This window comes from Elephas maximus, chromosome 2 (assembly GCF_024166365.1).
Source record: "Elephas maximus indicus isolate mEleMax1 chromosome 2, mEleMax1 primary haplotype, whole genome shotgun sequence".
In the NCBI taxonomy this organism is placed as follows: Eukaryota; Metazoa; Chordata; class Mammalia; order Proboscidea; family Elephantidae; genus Elephas; species Elephas maximus.
This window is the reverse complement of record NC_064820.1, coordinates 197506179-197528498: the sequence shown is the minus strand read 5'-3', so window position 1 is coordinate 197528498 and position 22320 is coordinate 197506179. Positions and strand designations below refer to the sequence as shown.

Genomic DNA, 22320 nt, shown 5'->3' with positions numbered 1-22320 from the left:
AACTGTTTCCTTAATATAAATCTCTCTCTGTATATTAATATGCATTACTGGTTTTGCTTCTCTATAGAACCCAGCCTAAGACAGTATCCCCTTGTCCTGTCCCAACAACTGCCTTGGTCTATGTACAGGTTCCTTATGAACATAATCAAGTGCTCTGGAATTCCCATACTTTGAAATGTTATCAATAATTTCTTCTGATCCATACAGTTGAATGGCTTTGCATAGTTAATAGAACATAGGTGAACATCCTTCTGGTATTCTCAGTTTTCAGCCAGGATCCATCAAACAAACTCTAACAGCATTGCAAAGAGAGACAGACAGCTCCACAATAATAGTAGGAGACTTCAACACACCACTTTCGGTGAAGGACAGAACATCCAGGAAGAAGCTCAATAAAGACACAGAAGATCTAAATGCCACAATCAACCAACCTGATCTCATAGACATACAGAACACTTCACCCAACAGCAGTCAAATATACTTTCCTTTCCAACGCACAGGGAACAGTCTCCAAAACAGACCACATATTAGGCCATAAAGCAAGCCTTAACAGAATCCAAAGCATCAAAATGTCACAAAGCATCTTTTCTGACCATAAAGCCATAAAAGCAGAAATCAGTAACAAAAAAAGCAAGGAAAAAAAAATCAAACATATGGAAACTGAACAGCACCTTGCTCAAAAACTACCAGGCTAGAGAAGAAATTAAGGGCAGATAAAGAAATTCACAGAATCAAATGAGAATGAAAACACAACCTACCAGAACCTTTGAGACACGGCAAAAGCAGTGCTCAGAGGTCAACTTATTATCAATAAACGCACACATCCAAAAAGACAACAGGCTAAGATCGAAACATTAACCCTACAACTCGAACAAGTAAAAAGAAAGCAGCAAGAGAAGGCCTTGGGCACCAAAAGAAACCAAATAATAAAAATTAGAGCAGAATTAAATGAAGCAGAAAAACAATTCAAAGAATTAACAAGACCAAAACCTGGTTCTCTGAAAAAAATCAACAAAATCGATAAACCATTGGCCAAACTGACAGAAGAGAAACAGGACAGGAAGCAAATAACCCCAATAAGAAATGAAATGGGCAATATCACTACGGACCCAACGAAACGAAAAGAATCATAAGAGAATACTAAGAAAACCTGTACTCTAACAAATTTGAAAATCTAGAGGAAATGGACAAAATTCTAGAAACACACTACCTACCTAAACTAACACAAAGGTAGAACAACTAAATAAACCTATAATAAAAGAAAAGATTAAAAGGGTAATTTTAAAACTCCCAACAAAAAAAAAGCCCAGGCCCTGACAGTTTCACTGGAGAATTCTACCAAACATTCAGAGAAGTGTTAACACCACTACTAGTAAAGGTATTTCAGAGCACAGAAAAGGATGAAATATTCCCAAACTCATTCTATGAAGCCAGCATATCCCTGATACAAAAACCAGGTAAGGACACCACAAAAAAAGAAAATTACAGACCAACATCCCCCATGAACACAGATGCAAAAATCCTCAACAAAATTCTAGCCAATAGAATTCAACATATCGAAAAAACAATTCACCATGACCAAGTGGAATTCATAACAGGTATGCAGGAATGGTTCAACAGTAGGAAAACCGTCAATGTAATCCATCACATAAACAAAACAAAATACAAGAACCACATGATCTTATCAGCGGATGCAGAAAAGGCGTCTGACAAAGTTCAACATACATTCATGATTAAAAAAAAAAACTCTCAGCAAAATACAAACAGAAGGGAAATTCCTCAACATAATAAATGACATTTATACAAAGCCAACAGCCAACATCATCCTAAATGGTGAGACTGAAAGCATTCCGTTTGAGAACGGGAACCAGACAAGGATGCCCTTTTTCAGCACTGAGCAATTAGGCTAGAAAAAAAGAAAAAGAAAAAATGGGCATCCAAATTGGTAACGAAGAGGTTAAAGTATCTCAATTTGCACATAATACGATCTTATACACAGAAAACCCTAAAGAATCCTCAAGAAAACTAACGGAACTAACAGAAGAATACGGCAAAGCAACAGGATACGAGATAAATATGCAAAAATCAGTTGATTCCTCTACACCAACAAAGAAAACTTTGAAGAGGAAATCACCAAATCAATACCATTTACAATAGCCCCCAAGAAGATAAAATTCTTAGGAATAAATCTTACCAGAGACATAAAAGACCTATACAAAGAAAACTACAAGACACTACTGCAAGAAACCAAAAGAGAGCTACACAAGTGGAGAAACATACCTTGGTTGTGGATAGGAAGACTCAACATTGTGAAAATGTCTATTCTACCCAAAGTGATCTACAGATACAATGCAATCCCGATCCAAATTCCAACGGCTTTTTTAATGAGATGGAGAAACAAATCACCAACTTCATATAAAAAGGGAAGACGCCCCAGATAAGCAAAGATTACTGAAGAACAAAGTGGGAAGCCTCACACTACCTGATTTTGGAATCTATTATACTGCCACAATAGTCAGAACACCCTGGTACTGGTAAAATGACATATACATTGACCATTGGAGGAGAATTGGGAATCAAAACATAAATTCATCCACCTATGAGCAGCTGATATTGACAAAGGCCCAAAGTCCATTAATTGGGGAAAAGACGGTCTCTTTAACAAATGATGCTGGCATAACTGGATATCCATCTACAAAAAAAATGAAACAAGACCCAGGCCTCACACCACGTACAAAAGGTTAACTCGAAATGGATCAAAGGCCTAAATATAAAATCTAAAATGATAAAGATCATGGAAGAAAAAATAGAACCAACGCTAGGAGCCCTGATACATGGCATAAACAGAATACAAAACATCACTAACAATGTACGAACAACAGAAGGAAACTAGACAACTGGGAGCTCCTAAAAATCAAATACTTATGCTCATCAAAAGGCTTCATCAAAAGAGTAAAATGACAACCTACACACTGGGAAAAAAACCTTTGGCTACAACAAATTCGATCAGCGTCTAATCTCTAAAAATCTACAAGATACTGCAAAACCTCAGCAACAAAAAGACAAATAACCCAATTAAAAAATGGGCAAAGGATATGAACGGGCACGTCACTGAAGAGGACAGATACATGAGGAAATGCTCACGGCCATTAGCCATTAGAGAAATGCAAATCAAAACTATGAGATTCCATCTCATTCCAACAAGGCTGGCATTAATCCAACAAAATAATAAATGTGGGAGAGGTTGTAGAGAGACTGGAACACTTACATACTGCTGGTGGGGATGTAAAATGGTACAACCACTTTGGAAATTGATTTGGTACTTCCTTTAAAGACCAGAAATAGAACTACCATACGATCCAGCAGTCCCACTCCTTGGAATATATCCCAGAGAAATAAGAGACTTTACACAAACAGATACAGCCACACCATGCTCACTGCAGCACTGTCTACAATAGCAAAAAGATGGAAGCAACCATGGTGCCCATCAACGGATGAACTGATAAATAAATTATGGTGTATTCACACAATGGAATAAATACTACGTATTGATAAAGAACAATGATGAATCCATGAAAGATTTCGTAACATGGAGGAATCTGGAAGGCATTATCCTGAGTGAAATTAGTCACCAAAGGACAAATATTGTATGAGACCACTATTACAAAAACTCAAGAAAAGAATTAAACACAGAAGAAAACATTCTTTGATGGTTACGAGGGTGGAGAGGGAGAGGGGGGCATTCACTATCTAGATAGTAGCCAAGAATTATCTTAAGTGAAGGGAAGGACAATACAGGGGAAGTCAACACAACTGGACTAAACCAAAAGCTAAGAAGTTTCCTGAATACAACCAAACATTTCGAGGGACAGAGCAGTATGGGCGGGGGTCTGGAGACCATGGTTTCAGGGGACTTCTAGGTCATGTGGCATAACAAAGTGTATTAAGAAAATATTCTGCATCCCACTTTGCTGAGTGGTGTCTGGGGCCTTAAAAGATATCACACGGCCATCTAAGATGCATCAATTGGTCCCAATCCACCTGGAGCAAAGGAGAACGAAGAACACCAAAGACACAAGGAAAATAGGAGCCTAAGAGAAAGAATGGACCACATATGCCAGAGATTCCATCAGCCTGAGACAGGAAGTACCAGACGTTGCCTGGCTACCACCAAGCATCGCTGTGACAGGGACCACAACAGAGAGTCCCTGAAGGAGCAGGAGAAAAATGAGGTACAGGATTCAAATTCTAGTAAAAAGAACACAGTTAATGGTCTGACTGAGACTGGAGGGGCCCCAGAAGACATGGCTCCCAGATTCTCTGTTAGCCCAGAACTGAAACCATTCCTAAAGCCAACTCTTCGAAGATGAGACTTGACTATAAGACATAAAATGATACTCAAGAAGAGACTAAATGGGCAGCTCATTTCCAGGAGCAAGATGAGAAGGCAAAAAGGGACAGGAGCTGGTTGGATGAACATGGGAAATTCAGGGTGGAAAGGAGTGTGCTGTCACATTTTAGGGAGAGCAACTAGGGTCACATAACAATGTGTGCATAAATCTTTGTATGAGAAATTAACTTGAGCTGTAAACTTTAACTTAAAGAACAATTAAAAAAAAATAAATAAATGAGTGGAACATCTGAAAGTGGAGAATATGACTCCTGGTTATGAAGGAAAGATAACAGGTGCCACAGAAGAGAAAAAGTTATAGGTAGGGTTCTTAGGACAATGCTGTTATTGTGTACCAACAAGTCGATTCTGCTCATAGCGACCCTATAGGACAAGGCAGGACTGTCCTATTGAGTTTCCAAGGCTTTGCAGAAGCAGACCACATCTTTCTCCGACTGAGTCGCTGGTGGGTTCAAACCACTGACCTTTCAGTTAGCAGCTGAGTACTTAACCACTGTGTCCCTAGGACCCTTCTCATGGCAATAAAATATTAAGTATACTGAGGTATTAGTTCCTTTTAGACCTACAGATGTCCCCGGGTGATGCAAATAGTTAAGGGAGAGGCTGGTAACAGAAACATTTGCGGTTCGAGTCCACCCAGAGGCAGCTCAGAAGAACAGCCTGATGATCTACTTCAGAAAACTCAGCCACGGAAAACCCTATGGAGCACAATTCTATTCTGACACACATGAGGTCCCCATAAGTCCAAATCGACTCAAGGACGACTGGTTTTAAGTGTTTTTTTTGTCCTATAGAGAGCCACACTAACTCCTTGCTCTAATAAACCAGGTTAAGAAGAATCTTTTTAAAAACTATTACTGAATAATGCTGAAGTAGACTTAATACACAAATTTAGTTTTGCTCTCCTCTGTAACCCCACTAAAACAACAGTAAAGGCATTTTTTAAAAAGGAAAAAGCAAAAAGGACAAAAAGTACAGGATAAGAAACAACAATAAAAATTTGAGCAGACTGAGAGATACAGTGATAAGAGCCAAACCCAAGAGAGTTGAATCATAAGCCAGCAAGAAAAAGCTGAGAAGAAACATGACTTACACCCCAGACTGTTTTGTGCCACATACCCCAGCAGGAGAAGTATATGAAAGCAAGTCTAAAAGCAAGATAGGCTAAAAGTCTGTTGAAGATGAATTTATAGCACTTCTAGGTAAAGATGGAGAACTGAGCAAACATGTTGAAATTCACTCCCTCTCCTAATCCACTAAGGCTTTAAAAACAAGTTAAAGAGATTTTAAACCCATAAAAACGGGGAAAACAATAGAGAAGGGCTAAGCATGAATTACATAGCTAAACAGGTATGCTGCAAAATTTTGGAAAGTGGAAAGCAAATGGGTAAGTGTTATGGTAACTAATTAGAGCCAAGAATGCCAAATTCTAAGTCATCAGTGAGCAAATCCAAGAACCAACCATATCTGCACACCACAGCATCTGCAAAAGGCTCAGGAGTTGGCAGCACCCGGTACCTTCAGAGTTTGGAAGGATAAAATAGGGAGGATCAACTGAAAGCTGTCAAGCAGCACTGAAAACTTAAATTTCCTCCTCCTTGCCATACCCCAAACCACCAAATTATTGTCTCCACTCCTCCTCCACTGTTAAGTTGACTAGAGATTTGTCTACTACAGGGTGTAGAACAGAAGTCTCTAGACTGAGCAACATGGTGCAGTCAAGGAATGTAACAGTATCAAAAGCAGAGGGAATTCATGTGTCAATTTTTTAAATTAACTAATTGATTTAGAATAAAGAAAATCTATTGAACAGGTTTAAAAAAAAAAAAGAACAAAGGGAGTGAATGAACCGATTACTAAAACCACCTAATCACCTTCCTGCACTGAATTTCCCAAACATTGACAGCCAATCTCTTAATCTCTAGGCAGGAGACTAAGACTCTTCTCTCAGAAATCTCATCAAGTGAAGAAAAAAAAAAAAAAAAAAATGGAGAAGATACTAACAAGGGGGTGGGGGAAGGAGGACACCTCACTGTTCAAAGAAATTAAAGGTGGGTAAGTTCCACACATTCAGAAGTGCCAATATGCTTTTTAGTCCCTCTCTCATCTTGAACAAACATCTGAGGAAAGCCTCAAACACAAAAGATAGAGAACAAGTGTGAAGAAAAAAAGAACATGGAACAAACTATGTAGAGAACATTTCAAAAAAGCTGTCATCGATATCCTCAGAAACGAGAGGATATTGCATTCATAAAACAAGATGCGAGGAACAAAAAGAAAGTCATGAAAATTAAAAACATAACAACAGAAATGCAGAACTGAAAAAAGACTCAAAAGACAAAACTGAGAAAACTTCATACGAAGTAGAGCAAAACAACAAAAATGCAGCAAAAGAACAAAGAAAATGAAAAATGACGAAGTACAGTGCAGAAAGGTCAATTTCTGAAAATAAGAACAGTGGAAAGAAAATAACCAATGAAATAATTCAAGAAAATACTCCCAAACTGAAGAAACTAAATTTGTAGATCAAAAGAGCCCACTTTAAGTACCCAACACAATAATGAAAACAGACTAACAGCAAAGTATATCCTTGTGAACTCTAGGGACAAAAAGAAAAATCTGCAAGATCTCAGAGAAAGAAGGAAAAAAAACCCACAAAGGATCAGGAACCAGAACGATTTCAGGCTTAACAGCAACTCTGGAAACTAGAAGACAATAGAGCAATACCCTCAAAATTCTGAGCAACAATGATTTCTAGCCTAGCATTTTATACCAACCAAAACATCAAACAAGTATGGGAAGAGAATAAAGATATTTTCATATAATGCAGCCAAACTACTAAACCAGTATGGGAAGAGAATAAATATAGTTTCAGACAACGCAAGGTGTCAAAAAATTACCTCCCATACTTTCTTTCTCAGAAAACTATTGAAGGATTTGCTCTACATTCAAAACGTATGAGTAAAACAGAAACAAGAAGGACACAGAATCTAATACAAGAGAAAGCTGAAGGGAAGTCCCAAGATGACAGTTGTTCACTAGGCAGAGAAAGCAACTAGGGCAGATTAGCGGAGAATATAAGAGTGGTGATACAAACAGTTTGCTATCAACTACTAACCTAAAGCTTGGTGGTTCAAACTCGCCCAGTGGTGCTGCGAAGTAAAGGCCTGATGATCTGCTTCCATTAAGATTACAGACCAAAAAAACCCCATGAAGCCGTTCTACTCTGTAAAAGATGTCACCATGAGTCAGAATCAACTCAATGGCACAAGGTTTGGATTTGGGTTAGGTTAGATTTCTTCGAAATGATGAAAATGACAAAATATCAGCTATATCAGACCATGTGGAGAAGAATAGAGAATATGAAAAATGAACTGGCATACTTTGAATTAGTAAGACAAACTAAGAATCTTCCCTCTTTACTTACACACACACACACACACATAAAATTAAAGAAAAAAGAGAAGGTTGTGAAAGGCAAAGTAAGCAGTAGGACACTAGAGGGTTCAGCTGTGTACAGCGTTAACATAATAATATACACACTGAATTCCTAATCAAAATTACAATTATAACTCTAATAGGGAAGAGAGAAGGGTACCGGGGGCAGGGTGGGAGGCAGGACCCAATGAAGGGAAGAAAAATGACTAAACCCCAAATTTCAATGTGTCAAATAATCTAGAAGGATGGAATTTTGAGATACAGAAATATATTTTAAAAAATCCAGCTAAGAGCTGAAGGTTTTTGCAGGGAGGGGTGCAGCAATGTACTGTTTTTCCTAACAAGATTTGCAGAATTAACCACTTAATTTTTTAAACTATATGTACTGTATCTGATAAAAGTAAATGACTTTAAAAGAAAATCTGAAATATGTGGCTTAGCTAACAATAAACATGATCATCACAATAATATGAACATTGCACTGTAATTCTGGATGTTTACACTGTTATCAATTAATAATTAGTGAAAAATAATAACTGGGGAAAATTTAAGTATATATGGGTGCTGACTGTACTACTCTGTAACTTTTGTGTAGTTTCAAAACATTCAAAATAAAAAGCTGGACGGGAGAGATTACACTGCTATGAAGGAGCCAGGCATTAACAGTGGTCAGAGTTTCAGCATGGCGGGGAACAGGAGCACTCTGACAACAGTCATTCAACATTTCCTATGGACAAGTGGGCAATGTCAATAGCAAGACTGGTGATGCCATCAGGTTATGGCCTATGATGGGGCAGAAAAAGGAAAACAGAAAACTGGAGAGTAACTACTGAGAGTGACTACTAAGACCATTTTTCCAGAACTCGGCTGACTGCAACTTGCCACAAACCACAGTGAAAAGAAAACAAAAATAAATCATGCATAACACACAGAGAAAATGAAAAAAAGTTAAGTAATATGAAATAACTAGCTATAAGGTAAAACAGATCCATTTTAATGTGTTTTATCATTTCTCCAGTAAGGAGCTCATCCTTTCTGGGCAGCTCTCTTGAATTTTATAGTTTTAACCTTTTATAGCAGGAAAAAACATGGTATCTTCCTGCCAGTAATGGCACTTGCTATCTGGTGTGACTCGGAACAAACTGGCCAGATAGGAATTCCAAGTATCCATACAAGTAATGAGTATCCTCACCAATTTCCTTTGTTCACTAGAGGGGTGTTCCTACTCCCATGGAGGTCAATTCCTCTACCTGTGATGTGAATCCCATCCACACATTCCCTTATCAGAAATCACATATTATGATCCCATCTTTCATCCCATATTACCCCTGTCTTCAGCCTTTCCCTATCTCCAGGGTTCTTGCCATCAGCACTAACTGCATGATCATTCTCACTTTTTTTTTTGGCTTTAACAAAGAGAAATCTATTCTCTCACAGTCTAGGAGGCTAGAAGTCTGAATGCAGGATGCCAGCTCCAGAGGGAAGCTTTCTCTCTCTGTGGGCTCTGGGGGAAGGTCCTTGTCACCAATCTTCCCCAGCTGAGGGGCTCCTCAGCTCTGGGACCTGGGGTCCAAAGGATGCACTATTCTCCTGGCTCTTGTTTCTTGGTGGTATGAGGTTCCCCTTTCTGCTTGCTTCTCTCGTTTATATCTCAAAAGAGACTGACTCAAGACAAAACCTAATCTTGTAGACTGAGTCCTGCCTCATTAACGTAACTAACTGCTGCTAATCCCAGGTCATTAACATCACAGAGGTATGATTTACAACATAAAGGAAAATCACATCAGATGACAAAATAGCGGACAATCACATAATACTGGGAATCATAGCCTAGCCAATTTAATCCATGACAGGTGGTGTCTCTGTTTCTCTTAGTTGTTTGTGTCTTGGAGGAGTTTCATTGCCGCTTTTCTAAAACTTAAAAAGGAGCCACGGTTCTCTCAATGGTATCTGCCTTCCACTCAGGAGAAAAGAACTAGCTTTCTGAATGCTTAGTACGTGCTGGTGAATTATCTATACTGTCTCCTTCAATCCTTCCCATGGTTATTTGAGGTAAGCATTATAATTCCTATGTTTCTGATGAGGAAACTGAATTTAGAAGCCTTAAATAACTTGCTCACAGTATGGCAGCAAGTAAGTGGCAGTTCCTGATTTGAACCCAGGTGGCATCTCATGCCAAAGTTCACCTCTCGTCTTTTTTTTCTTTTTTATTGTGCTTTAAGTTAAAGTTTACATATCAAGTCAGTCTCTCATACAAAAATTTATATACACCTTGCTAGGAAACCCTGGTGGCGTAGTGGTTAAGAGCTACAGCTGCTAACCAAAGGGTCAGCAGTTTGAATCTGCCAGGCGTTCCTTGGAAACAGGCAGTTCTACTCTGTCCTATAGGGTCACTATGAGTCGGTATCAACTCAACAGCACTAGGTTCTGGTTATGTACTCCTAGTTGATCTCCCCCTAATGAGACCACACACGCCTTCTCTCCACACTGTATTCCCCGTGTCCATTCAGGCAGCTTCTGCCCACTCTGCCTTCTCTCATTCCCACTTTTAAAAATCCTTCTGATACATGAGGAAATGGCTCAAGATCATTAGCCATTAGAGAAATGCAAATCAAAACTACATTGAGATACTATCTCATCTGAACAATGCAGGCATTAATCCAAAAAACACAAAATAATAAATGTTGGAGAGGTTGTGGAAAGACTGGAACACTTATACTCTGCTGGTGGGAATGTAAAATGGTACAACCACTTTGGAAATCGATTTGGCACTTCCTTAAAAAGCTAAAAATAGAACTACCATACAATCCAGCAATCCCACTCCTTGGAATATATCCTAGAGATGTGAGAGCTCTCACACGAACAAGATATATGCACACCCATGTTCATCACTGCACTGCTTACAATAGCAAAAAGATGGAAGCAACCAGGGTGCACATCAACGGATGAATAAACAATAATGAATAAACAAACTATGGTATTTTCACACAATGGAATACTACTCAATGATAAAAAATAACAATGAATCTGTGAAATATCTCATAAACTTGGAGGAATCTGGAAGGCATTATGCTGAGTGAAATTAGTCACAAAAGGACAAATATTGTATGAGACCACTGTTGTAAGAACTCAAGAAAAGTTTTAAACACAGAACATTCTTTGATGGTTATGAGGGTGAGAAGGGAGGTAGAGGGGTATTCACTAGATAGTAGACAAGAATTATTTTAGGTGAAGGGAAGAACAACACACAATACAGGGGAAGTCAGCAAAACTGGACTAAATCAAAAGCTAAGAAGTTTCCTGAATATAACCAAACACTCTGAGGGACAGAGTAGCAGGGGCGGGGGTCTGAGGACCATGGTTTCAGGAGACATCTAGGTCATGTGGCATAACAAAGTGTATTAAGAAAATGTTCTGCATCCCACTCTGGTGAGCGGCATCTGGGGTCTTAAACACTAGCAAGTGGCCATCTAATGTGCATCACTTGGTCTCAACCCACCTGGGGCAAAGAAGAATGAAGAACATCAAAGACACAAGGAAAATAGGAGCCCAAGAGACAGAAAGGGCCACCTAAGCCTGAGACTCCATCAGCCTGAGACTGGAAGAACTAGACGGTGCCCAGCTACCACCAATGACTGCCGTGACAGGGAAAACAACAGAGAATCCCTGATGCAGCAGGAGAAAAGTGGGATGCAAACCTCAAATTCTAGTAAAAAGACCAGACTTAATGGTCTGACTGAGACGGGAGGGATTCCAGAGGTCACGGCCCTGGAACTCTGATAGCCCAAAACTAAAACCATTCCCGAAGCCAACTCTTCAGGCAACGATTAGACTGGACTATAAGACATAAAATGATTCTGGCAAGGAGTGTGCTTGTTACCTCAAGTAGACACATGAGACTATGTGGGCCTCTCCTGTCTGGAACTGAGATGAGAAGGCAGAGGGGGACAGAAGCTGGTTGAATAGACAGTGGAAATAAGGGTGGAGAGGAGGAGTGTGCTTAGGAAAAGCAACTAGGGTCACATAACAATGCGTATATAAGTTTTTGTATAAGAAACTGACTTGAATTGTAAGCTTTCACACAAAGCACAATTAAAAAAATATACATATATGTACACACTTCTCTTACATGGGATTTTATGCACATCCATTCATAAAGAACAATTTATGTTAAAAAAAAAAAATCCTTCTGAACCCCATAACCTCTTTATCTGTGGCATTCCCTTTTATCCACCTGTCTCCATTTCCTCAACTCACTCTTATCCAACTTCTGCCACAACAATACCACAAAAAAAGGTCACCATGATTGCCATTTCTCATACCTGATGGACCATATTATTTGGTCTGTCATCAGTAGCACTCAACCAACTGGATCACATCTTCCCTAGTCACTAGATACACTACATTCCCCTGGTGCAAGGGCGGCCCCTCTGCACCCACTGGCTCCCAGCACCCTGGTTTTTCTTTTCCATTTCTACCTGATTCTTCTCCATCTCTTTAGCAAGCTCAGTCTCCTTCATACAGACCTCAGATGTTGGCTTTCTCAAAGGCACTTTTTTTCTCACTATATATTTTGCACCAAGGCCATCTCATCCATGTCATACTCAAGGTTCCAATTAATATCAATGAGCAGATGGCACCTCCAGGTTACAGATGTTCCAGTGTTCACCTAGTAAATGGCAACACTATCCAGCCAGTGGTGAAAGTAAAAAGATAGGAGCCATTCATAGATCTACAAACCTGGGCGTTAAACAACCTCAGAACTTCCTTCTTTACACCCCATTTTCTAATCCATTACCAAGCAATACTGATTTTATGTCCTCTGAGACTGTTCTCAGAAATCACATTTTCTGATTCCATCTTTCATCAGTCTCCCCTTATTTATTTGTGCCAATCCCCAATGCATTTTCCACAGTGCAGCCAGCGTGAACTTTTTTACGAGCACGTATCAGATCACGTCACTCCCTGCTCACAACGCTTTAATAGTATCCCATTTTTCTTATGATAAAATACAACATTTTTAATGAAATCCATAAAGCACTGCATAATTTGGCCCATATCTTCTTCCCCAGACTCATAGTGTGACATTCTCTATACCACTGTATGGGCTGCAGACCTCTCAGGGTCGGACCACATATTATTTTCTGTGCCTGGAACCATCTTCTCCTCCTTTCCCTAATTAACTCCTAACTCATACTCTGAAGTTTCAGATCAATGATAACTTGATTAGAGAAGCCACCCCTGGACACTTTCCTCCCAAAGTCCAGGTTAGGCACCTCTGTTACACACACTTGTTGTTGTCAGGTGGCGTCGAGTCAGTTCCAATACTCAGAGCGGCCCTACGCCCAAGAGAACGAAAAACTGCCCAGTCCTGCACCATCCTCACAATTGTTGCTAAGCTTCAGCCCACTGCCGCAGCCACTGTGTCAATCCATCTCGTTGAGGGTACGGTCTTTGCAACACAAGATTAGAAACAGCCTAAATGTCCATCAACAGGGGACTGGTTATATAAAGCATAGCACATTTAAAAAGTGAAAAATTATGCAGCTGTAAAAATAAGGAAGTTTTCAACGCACATACATGGAAAAGCCTCCAAGAAGTGAAAAAACAAAGTCACAGAACAGTATCTATAGTATGCTACTTTCATTTTAAAATAATTAGGGAAAGGAGGGTGAGAATATGTATTTGGACTTACATAAAGAAAATCTGGAAAAACACATTAATAACAATTGGTTACTTATTACAAAGAAGGGTAGAGAGTGGAGCAGAACAGAGGAATGGAGGGAGCATTTTAATTTTTTTGAATCTTGTAAATATATAACCTATTCAGAAACTGAATTACATATTTTAAAACTAGAATAAAATCACAAAACCATTTTAATAGAAAAAAGGGAGTGCAATATCAAATTTCAGCCCCTACTTTTACAGCTATTTTAAAGATAAAAAAAAAAAAATAAGGTATCTGAAATTCAAATGGAAGAATTAAATAAGAAACAAACTACAGTAATTAAAGGAAAAACTCTAAATCAACACTTTAAAATTCAAAATAACTCATAAGCATTTAGTTATTTTAGCTTTAAAACTATCAAAAATTATATAAACCTAAAGATGTAAGGAGAAACATAATTGTACTAAGCCTAACATTTTTCTGGAGTCTACAGCTAGAATACTTGACATTTTTTTAATCATAAAGTAAAACAAATTCTTAAAAATAAAAACATAAAATGTTTATAACAATTCATTCATGAAATGCTGGAAAGATAAAATGGATTATTACTAAAGGCAACAAAAATTGGGCTATAGTAAAGGCAGCTGCAAGTTAATGTTTCAATACTGTATTTTATCATGTATAAATTAGGTGGAAGTATTACCTTTCATTTTTGAGTGTGTGTTAATCAACGGATCAGAACAAATCCTGCAGGGCCACCACGGACGTCTCTTGAATTTTGCCCAAATGAGATCTCCAACTTCATACTTCAGTGGCGTAGACTTTTTCTTGGGTTGACACTTTAGGCAGACAAAACAAGGGAAAATCAATGAGAATCAAAACCACTTGAAACAGTGTTATCATCTTTCTACTAGCCTTCTGAAAAAGCAGTGCCTTAAAAAATCTAGATGAAAACAGTCTGGCCTAACAACTACCAAAAAAACTAAGTTACCTTTCCTGTATACAGTAGTAGCCTTGCATATAGTACCAAAACAAAACAAAAAAACGAACTCGTTGCTGTCGAGTCAATTCTGACTCATAGCGACTCTGACTCATAGCGACCCTAACGGGACTGCCCCATAGAGTTTCCAAAGAGCCCTTGTAGATTTGAACTGCCAACTTTTCGGTTAGCAGCCATAGCACTTAGCCACGGATACAGTCCCAGTGCCAGTGCCGTCGACAGTAGTAGCTCTTAATTTCTACTCATATTACAGAAGCAGTTTATCTAATTTGGGGGGAAAAATATTAAGCCATTTTGATTTATGAAGAGCTAGAGAATAAAATCACGGATAAACAGATTCATCGCAGGAAAATGACATCATTGCCCTAGTACCTGGATCACATCATAAGAATAAAAGGAAAAAAAAAAGACAAGAATGAGGAAGCTACATAAAGAATTTTTAACAATGTCAACACACTGTGGTCTCTTCTGCTTGTGATATTCTACATACTTCTCAAAAAAAGATACAGAATGTAATATGAATGAAGATTCTTAGAACCGAATCTTTTTCCAAAAGTAATACGCCTAATTGATTTGTGATGGAAATGCTTCCATCTCAGGTCTAAACTCCTGTGCATGCCTTTAGGGCCCACACTCAATAAATGGTATAATCTCCTGGCTTGAGTAGGCCTGAGGTGCTCACCTGGTATGCCACGAATGAGTTGCTAGTGTGCTGAGGTAGGGATTCCCTCAATTTTCTGGGCAACCAAAAGAAACAGCTAGAGACTTGACTTAAAAGCAACCTCCTCTAATTACACTTTCGTTGTTGTTAGGTGCCGACAAGTCAATTCTAACTCATGGCAACCCCATGTGTTACAAAGTAGAACTGCCCCACAGGGTTTTCTTGACTGCGGAACCACTGGGTGGATTATTAACCTTTCTTGTTAACAGCCTGATTCTTAACCATTGTATCACCAGGGCTTACCCTAGAAGGCCATATAAATATTTTCATTTTCTGTAAGCACCATGTCTTGAAAAAGGCATATGAACTCCTTCTTAGGCTCAATCTTCCTTTCTTAGTGCCTAAAAAAGTAGCCACCTGGAACAGAGCTAGCGTTCAATGAAGAATTTGCTGAACTAACTCACTGAAATCATTCAAATAAATGATGAATGATATCCTATCTCAAGAATACTAAAGAAGGACAGAGCTCAATTAGATGATTAGTAAGTTACCATTCGTCTTTAAGACACCTCTTTCAGATGAAAGTAAGCTAAGTATCACAGAATGCCCACTGAAAACATTATGATTAGTTCTTCATTTATATAGAGTTGTCTAGGAGCAAGACACAAACTACAGCTTATTAAATAAAAGCCCCAAAGAGCTAGTTTTGCCTGTTGTCAGTTAGTAAATTATCAGAAAGAATGATTCCAAAGCCAGATGGCTTTGAAACTTTAAAAGCAAGATACTAAGGCCCAAAGGGAAAACAAATCTTTTATTGGCCTGTATTAAAAAGTCCAATCTGAGTAGGTTCTCGTAAACTTCTGATATAATTTGATTTGCGATCATTTAAATATAAAGTATTTGGCAATCACTGTTAAATATGAAGCTTGCTTGTTTATTCAAGCCCTAAATGACTTTAAATACAGTAACTAACATTTACTTGATGGCTATTACGTGCCAGGCAGTGTCTCTTTTAATCCTATTAAGGTAAATACTGTATTATTATCCCTACTTTACTATATGCTACCATCATATGAGTTCCTGGGTAGCACAAATAATTAAAAGGTGGGCTATTAACTGAAAGGTTGGCAGTTGGAACCCACCCAGAGGTGTCTTAAAAGAAAGACCTGGCAAGCTACTTCCAAAGATCACAGCCAATGAAAACCCTATGGAGCACAATTCTACTCTGAAACACATGGGGTTACAGTAAGTCAAAACTGACTCCACGGCAACTGGTTTGGTTTTTTGGTTACAATCATATAGTTAGTAAGTGGCAGACCCAAGACTGAAACTGGGGCATCCCAACTCCAGAATGCAAACTCTTAACTACTACCTTACAATACCAATAACAATAAAACCCCAGGATTATTACATGCTTTATGACAAATTCAGCCATAATCAATCTATGACACAGTGTTGGTTCTATCTTTCCCTCATATTGCCTCCGAAAAGAACCACACTGCATTATCAGGAAGTATAGCCATAAAACAATAGAGGAGAAAGAACATGAGTGGTAGCAGGAAAGAAAAAAGCCAAGATTCACACAACCAAGGAAAACAGTAATATGAATTCTATCTTCTGATTCCATTACTAATTGTGTCATCTTAAACAAATCTGTTAATTCAGCCTCGGTTTCCAAAGCCATGAGACAGGAAAAGTAACACCTGCTCTACCATGAACCAGCAAGGTGAAAATAACTACTAATCCATTCCCATATTTTAACCTGAAGAAAATAATTCAAATAACAACCGTAGAAAAAGACATTTAACCCAGTTATTAAAATAAAAAGTTAATATCCAATAACAGAACTGCTAAACAAATTATGCTAGAATAATTAAATATGCAAAGTGCATGTACAGCCATGTGATACTGAAAATGCAATACACAGTGACACATACAATATAACAACTATTTAGAAACTGTGCCAAAACTGTAATAATGATTCTAAAAAAAAAGTCATTGAGAAACACAAATAAAAGTTTAATAAGTTGATAATACTATAGGTGAAGATTTTTAAAAACTTAAAACATTTATTTTCTCCTTACTACCTTGATATTTACATCACAATGACCGAATAATATATGCAAACCTATTGAGAAAAAAATGTCTGTACAAACATATATTGTTAGTGCTATTATTTATGGACAATATCCAAATCCCATTGACCTGGATATATAGTTAGACACACACCAGAATTCCAGAACAAAGACAGGTCTCCAAACATGAAAATAGGTAAAATAAGAGCAAAGCTTCTCTTCAGGACAGCTAGAAAAATTCACCTTGGAAAGAAAGAAAACCAAAAAAAAAAACAAACCCGTTGCCAATGAGTTGATTCTGACTCATACCGATCCTATAAGACAGAGTAGAACTGCCTCCTAGTTAATCTTTATGGAAGCAGACTGCCACATGTTTCTCCTGTAGAGTCCCACGTGGGTTTGAACCACTGAAAGGTTAGTAACTGCGCACTTAACCATTACGCCACCAGGGCTCCTTTAGAAACTAATAAGACTACCAAATAACTTCCATTTTTAAATCCGTAATTCAGCTATACATAAACTTAGTAAACATCAAGTTACAAAGCTCAGCAAGAGACCCAAAAATTAAGTAACAGTTCCTGACCAAAGACACTTAGGATATCCGGGAAGACTTGACTGATGAAGTGGCACCTGAGCTCAGTCTGGCATGAGGATGACTTCCAAACGTTTTTCCTAGTCTCTATACATCCCATAAGAAGTACTAAATATACTGGTGCCAAGCATTTTTACATACGTTATCATGTTTAAAATTCACAGCGCTATAATGTAGCGTTATCTTCACTTTATAAATATAGAAATACAGGCTCAGAGAGGTTAAGTCTCAATTAGAAAGACTGGGATTTAAGCCACATCTTATTACAGGTAGTCCTCGACTAACAATGTATTTGAGTTAACAACGAACTGCACTTACAACCGTCTATCTTTTTGGTACATCTTATCGTTAGTAGCATACTGCTAACCAAAAGGTTGGCAGTTCCAATCCACCGGCTGCTCCTTGGAAACCCTGTGGGGCAGTTCTACTCTGTCCTGTAGGGTTGCTATGAGTCGGAACCAACTCGACAGAAACAGGTTTGGTTTTTGGGTTTAGGGGCTGCTGGAGACGGGATTATTGGGAGTTATTGCTGAAGGGTACTGAGATTCTGTTTGGAGTGATGTAAAACTTTTGGAAATGGATGGTGATAACAGCACACATGGTAAATAGTTAATGTCACTAAATTGTACACTTAAAATGATTAATGGCAGACTTTTATATGTATATTTTACCACAATAAACTAAAAACAGGGAAGTCATCTCAGGTCTGAGATATGAAAAGCAAAGAAAGTAGCAAATGTTCAAAATGAATACTGTGTTCAAAATAATAATGATACCTAATAATACCCCATTTCAGAAAGGGGTAAATGAGGTTAAAATGGTTCTAAGTTCTATGTATTGTCAGGAAGGAAGGTAGAGGTAATTTTAAATCCTGAAAAGTTAGGCAGGTCTAATGTAATTTCCAAGGTAGCCTTTAAATGAATAGAAATCAAATATGTAACTTCCAAACAAGAATGGGAAGGGAGAGGAATAAAAGAAACAAAAAAAATTTTTTTTAAGTTCAAAAGACAACAGTAAAGGAGAAAAAAGAAATAAACAAGACAAACACCATAAATTAACATGGTAAATGTAAACCCAAATATATCAATACTTAAATATAAATGGTCTAAACATTACAGCTCATTTCACCAAGAAGAAAATTTTTATAAATTTCTACCTCTAATAGCCTCAAAGTATAAAAATAAAAAAGTGATAGAGCTACAAGGAGAAATAAAATTATAATAATGGTGGGAGATAATACCTCTCAGTAACTGAGAATAAACAAAGAAAAAAAAATCACTAAGGGTTTAAAAATTTTGGACATCATAAATAACAAACCTGGCCTAATGGATAATATACATAAACTACTATACTCTGTTATCTGTGGGGTACACATACTTTTAATTTTAAACACAGGGAATATTTACAAAAATTGGCCACATACTGGGCCATAAAGTGCATCGCAAGCAATGTGAAAGTACTGAAATCATTTGGAACATATTCTCTAAACACAATGTAACTATACTAGCAATTAATTACAAAAGCATAACTAAGTTATCTCCGTATGTTTAGAAACTAACAAGTATATACTTACAAATAATCCTTAGTTCAAAGAGAAAATCATAATGAAAATCAAATACTTTCAACTGAATGATAACATACTACATCAAAGATCATAAGGAAGGAATATATCCTGGCATTTTTCAAGGAATAGAAAGAAAGTATAGCTAAAACTGAGCAAGTAAGAGGACAAGAGGAAAGGAGGTCACAGAGACGATTCAGGGAAAAGGGGATGCCAAGTAAAGTCTTATATGCCCTTTTACACTAAGTGAGAAGACTGTGAAAGGTTTATGTCTCGAACAACCCTGTTTGCCAAAAACAAAGACGACTTGAAGCACTTACTGATGAAGGTCAGAGACTACAATCTTCAGTATGCATTATGCCTGAATGTGAAGAAAATGAAAATCCTCACAGCTAGACCAATAAACATCATCATGATAAATGAAGAAATATTTGAAGTCGTCAACTATTTCATCAATGTCCATGAAATTGGCAGTCCAAAAAAAAAAAAAAAAAATCAAACAATATTACCTTGGGCAAATTTACTGCAAAAGATCTCTTTAAAGTCTTGAAATCAAAGGTGTCACCTTGATGACTAAGGTGCACCTGACTCAAGCCATATAATCTTTTCAATCACCTCATAAGCATGCGAAAGCTGGACAATGACAAAGGAAGACCAAAAAATGATGCATCTGAATTGTGGTGTTGGTGAAAAACAAATAAGTCTTTGAAGAAAGAGAACCAAAATGGTCCTTAGAAGCAAGGAGGATGGCAAGATTTTGGCTCACTTACTATGGACACATCATCAGGGAAGTCCAATCACTAGAAAAGGGAACCAAGCTTGTTAAAGAAGATGGTCATCGACAATGAGGGAAATTCTCAATGAGATGATAGACCAACAATCATGAAGATGGCACAAGACCGAGCAGTATTTCATTCTATTAAACATAAGCTTGTCATATGTCAACATGACTCAATGAAAACTAACAATAACAAACATGTTTTAAAAGGATCACTCTTGGCACAATACTGAAAACAGCCTTAGGGGAGACAGGTGGATGTGGGGAAACCAGTTAGAAAGTTATTGCAATAATAATCCAGGTAAGATGTAACAATTACATGGGCCAGCCTGCAATTGATGAAGAGGGTGAGAAGTAGGTGGAACCAATGAGATTTGCTGAAAGATTGGATATGAGTTCTACAGAAAGAGAAATCAAGGACCACTCCGAGGTTTTATACCTTAGCTACTGGGAGGATGGGGGCTGTAATTTATGAAAAAGCAGCAGCAGGTTTTAGGAAGAAATACCTAGAATTTGGTTTTGAATATAAAATTCCTATTTCACAACCTAGTGAAAATGCCAAGAAAGCCATTGTATACGATTCTGGAGTTTTGGGAAGAGATCCAGGCTGGAGGTAAGAATTTGAGAGTCACCAGTGAACAGATCATCAAGAGAGTGGATAAAGAAGTCTGAGGGCTAAGCCTTGGCGCATAAAAACATGTAAAGATTCTTTTGAAACTCTGCTGGAATTATTCGATCAAAAGACTCCTCAGTTCTCTTCACAGTCTCTATAGAAGAAGAAAAAAAAGCTTAACTCTTGAAAATGACTTACCACTATGGTTTAATCAATTTTAGTACAGTCTTTTGGAAGCAATGTGGCAATACCTTTTGACGCAATACTCACACTCCTGGGATTCTATCCAAAGAAATAATCCAAAAGACAGAAAGACTAAAGGCTATAAGCATTTGTGCCGCATCTTTAAATGTAATAACAAAACTGGAAGAAAAAACTAATTGGAAGTACAGGAAGATGGTTAAGCAGTTATTAAACAGTCATTAAAAACTACAATGAGAAGCCAAAAGAATATGTTACAAAGAAGAAGAAAATAAACCCACCTTAAACGATGCTATGACTACCATTAAAAAAAAAAAAAAAGTGTATAGAAAAAAACATGCAAATTTTAATTGTTAGGGACAGAACTCTGGGGATATTTTTTTTCTTTTTAAACTTTCTTTAATGGTGCGATTATTTTATGCAATTGGGTAAAAAAGACATAAGGAAGTAAAACCTGCCAAACAGCGTTTTAAACTTCCCCTATTGCTCCTCTAGTCACCTTAGAATATAACGTTTTAGTAACACTAAAAAACCTTGGAAAGTGGTAAGCAGTGATTATTGTTAAAGTGTGAAAACTACGTAAGGTTCCCTTTCCCTAAATTATTTTTTTACGGTAAGCACTTATTTCAAGAAAAAAATGTATTCTATTTAAGGACTTATAAATGTGCTGAGTGGCATATAACTGTGCCAGGCTCAACAGAATAGACCGCTGGAACAACATGCCTTCAGAGAGCTGACAGTCTATTTAGAAGAGAGAAAAGAGCAAAGTAAAATACTACAGCCACTAAGGTGCAGCAGTGGAAGTGTTGGGGAAAGAAAGTCATTAGCTTTATATCATTAGTAACAAATTTCTCAGAACAAACTTCAAGAAATAATGACAGGTAAGAATAGCTGGATCATTTTCATGAAATAAAAAAGGATATAACCTAGTTGGAGTCCTGGTGGCACAGTGGTTAAGAACATGGCTACTAACCAAAAAGTCAGCAGTTCGAATCCACCAGCCAGCCACTCCTTGGAAACCATATAGGGCAGTTCTACTACGTCCTATAGGGTCACTATGAGCCGGAACTGACACAACACCAATGACTTCGGTTTTTTTTGGTTTTACAACCTACTTATAAAACCTCGTATTTCATTACTCTCCACCTCAAAGTTCACACCCTGTTGCCCGTAAATTTCCCCTTATACCTCAGGCTATTTATCCTTCCATCCTCCCCCTCTCTCTCTGGAATGCCCTTCTTTATCCCTGGCCCCTTCAAGAAGCCTTCCTTCTATGTCTTGGCTGCACCAAGTGCCCATCCACTATACTCAAAAACTCTATG

At 37.8% G+C, this 22320-nt stretch overlaps 1 protein-coding gene across 6 annotated transcripts in view; it reads right to left on the bottom strand.

The window, feature by feature from the left end:
- The window catches only part of NSD1 (nuclear receptor binding SET domain protein 1), a 208850-nt gene that overhangs the window by 105263 nt on the left and 81267 nt on the right, over positions 1-22320 (bottom strand). For all 6 annotated transcript variants that reach the window (XM_049874394.1, XM_049874393.1, XM_049874397.1 and 3 more), the window contains exon 3: positions 14221-14356. In XM_049874394.1, the coding sequence (XP_049730351.1) occupies positions 14221-14356 (136 nt within the window). The remainder of the gene's footprint in view (positions 1-14220; positions 14357-22320) is intronic.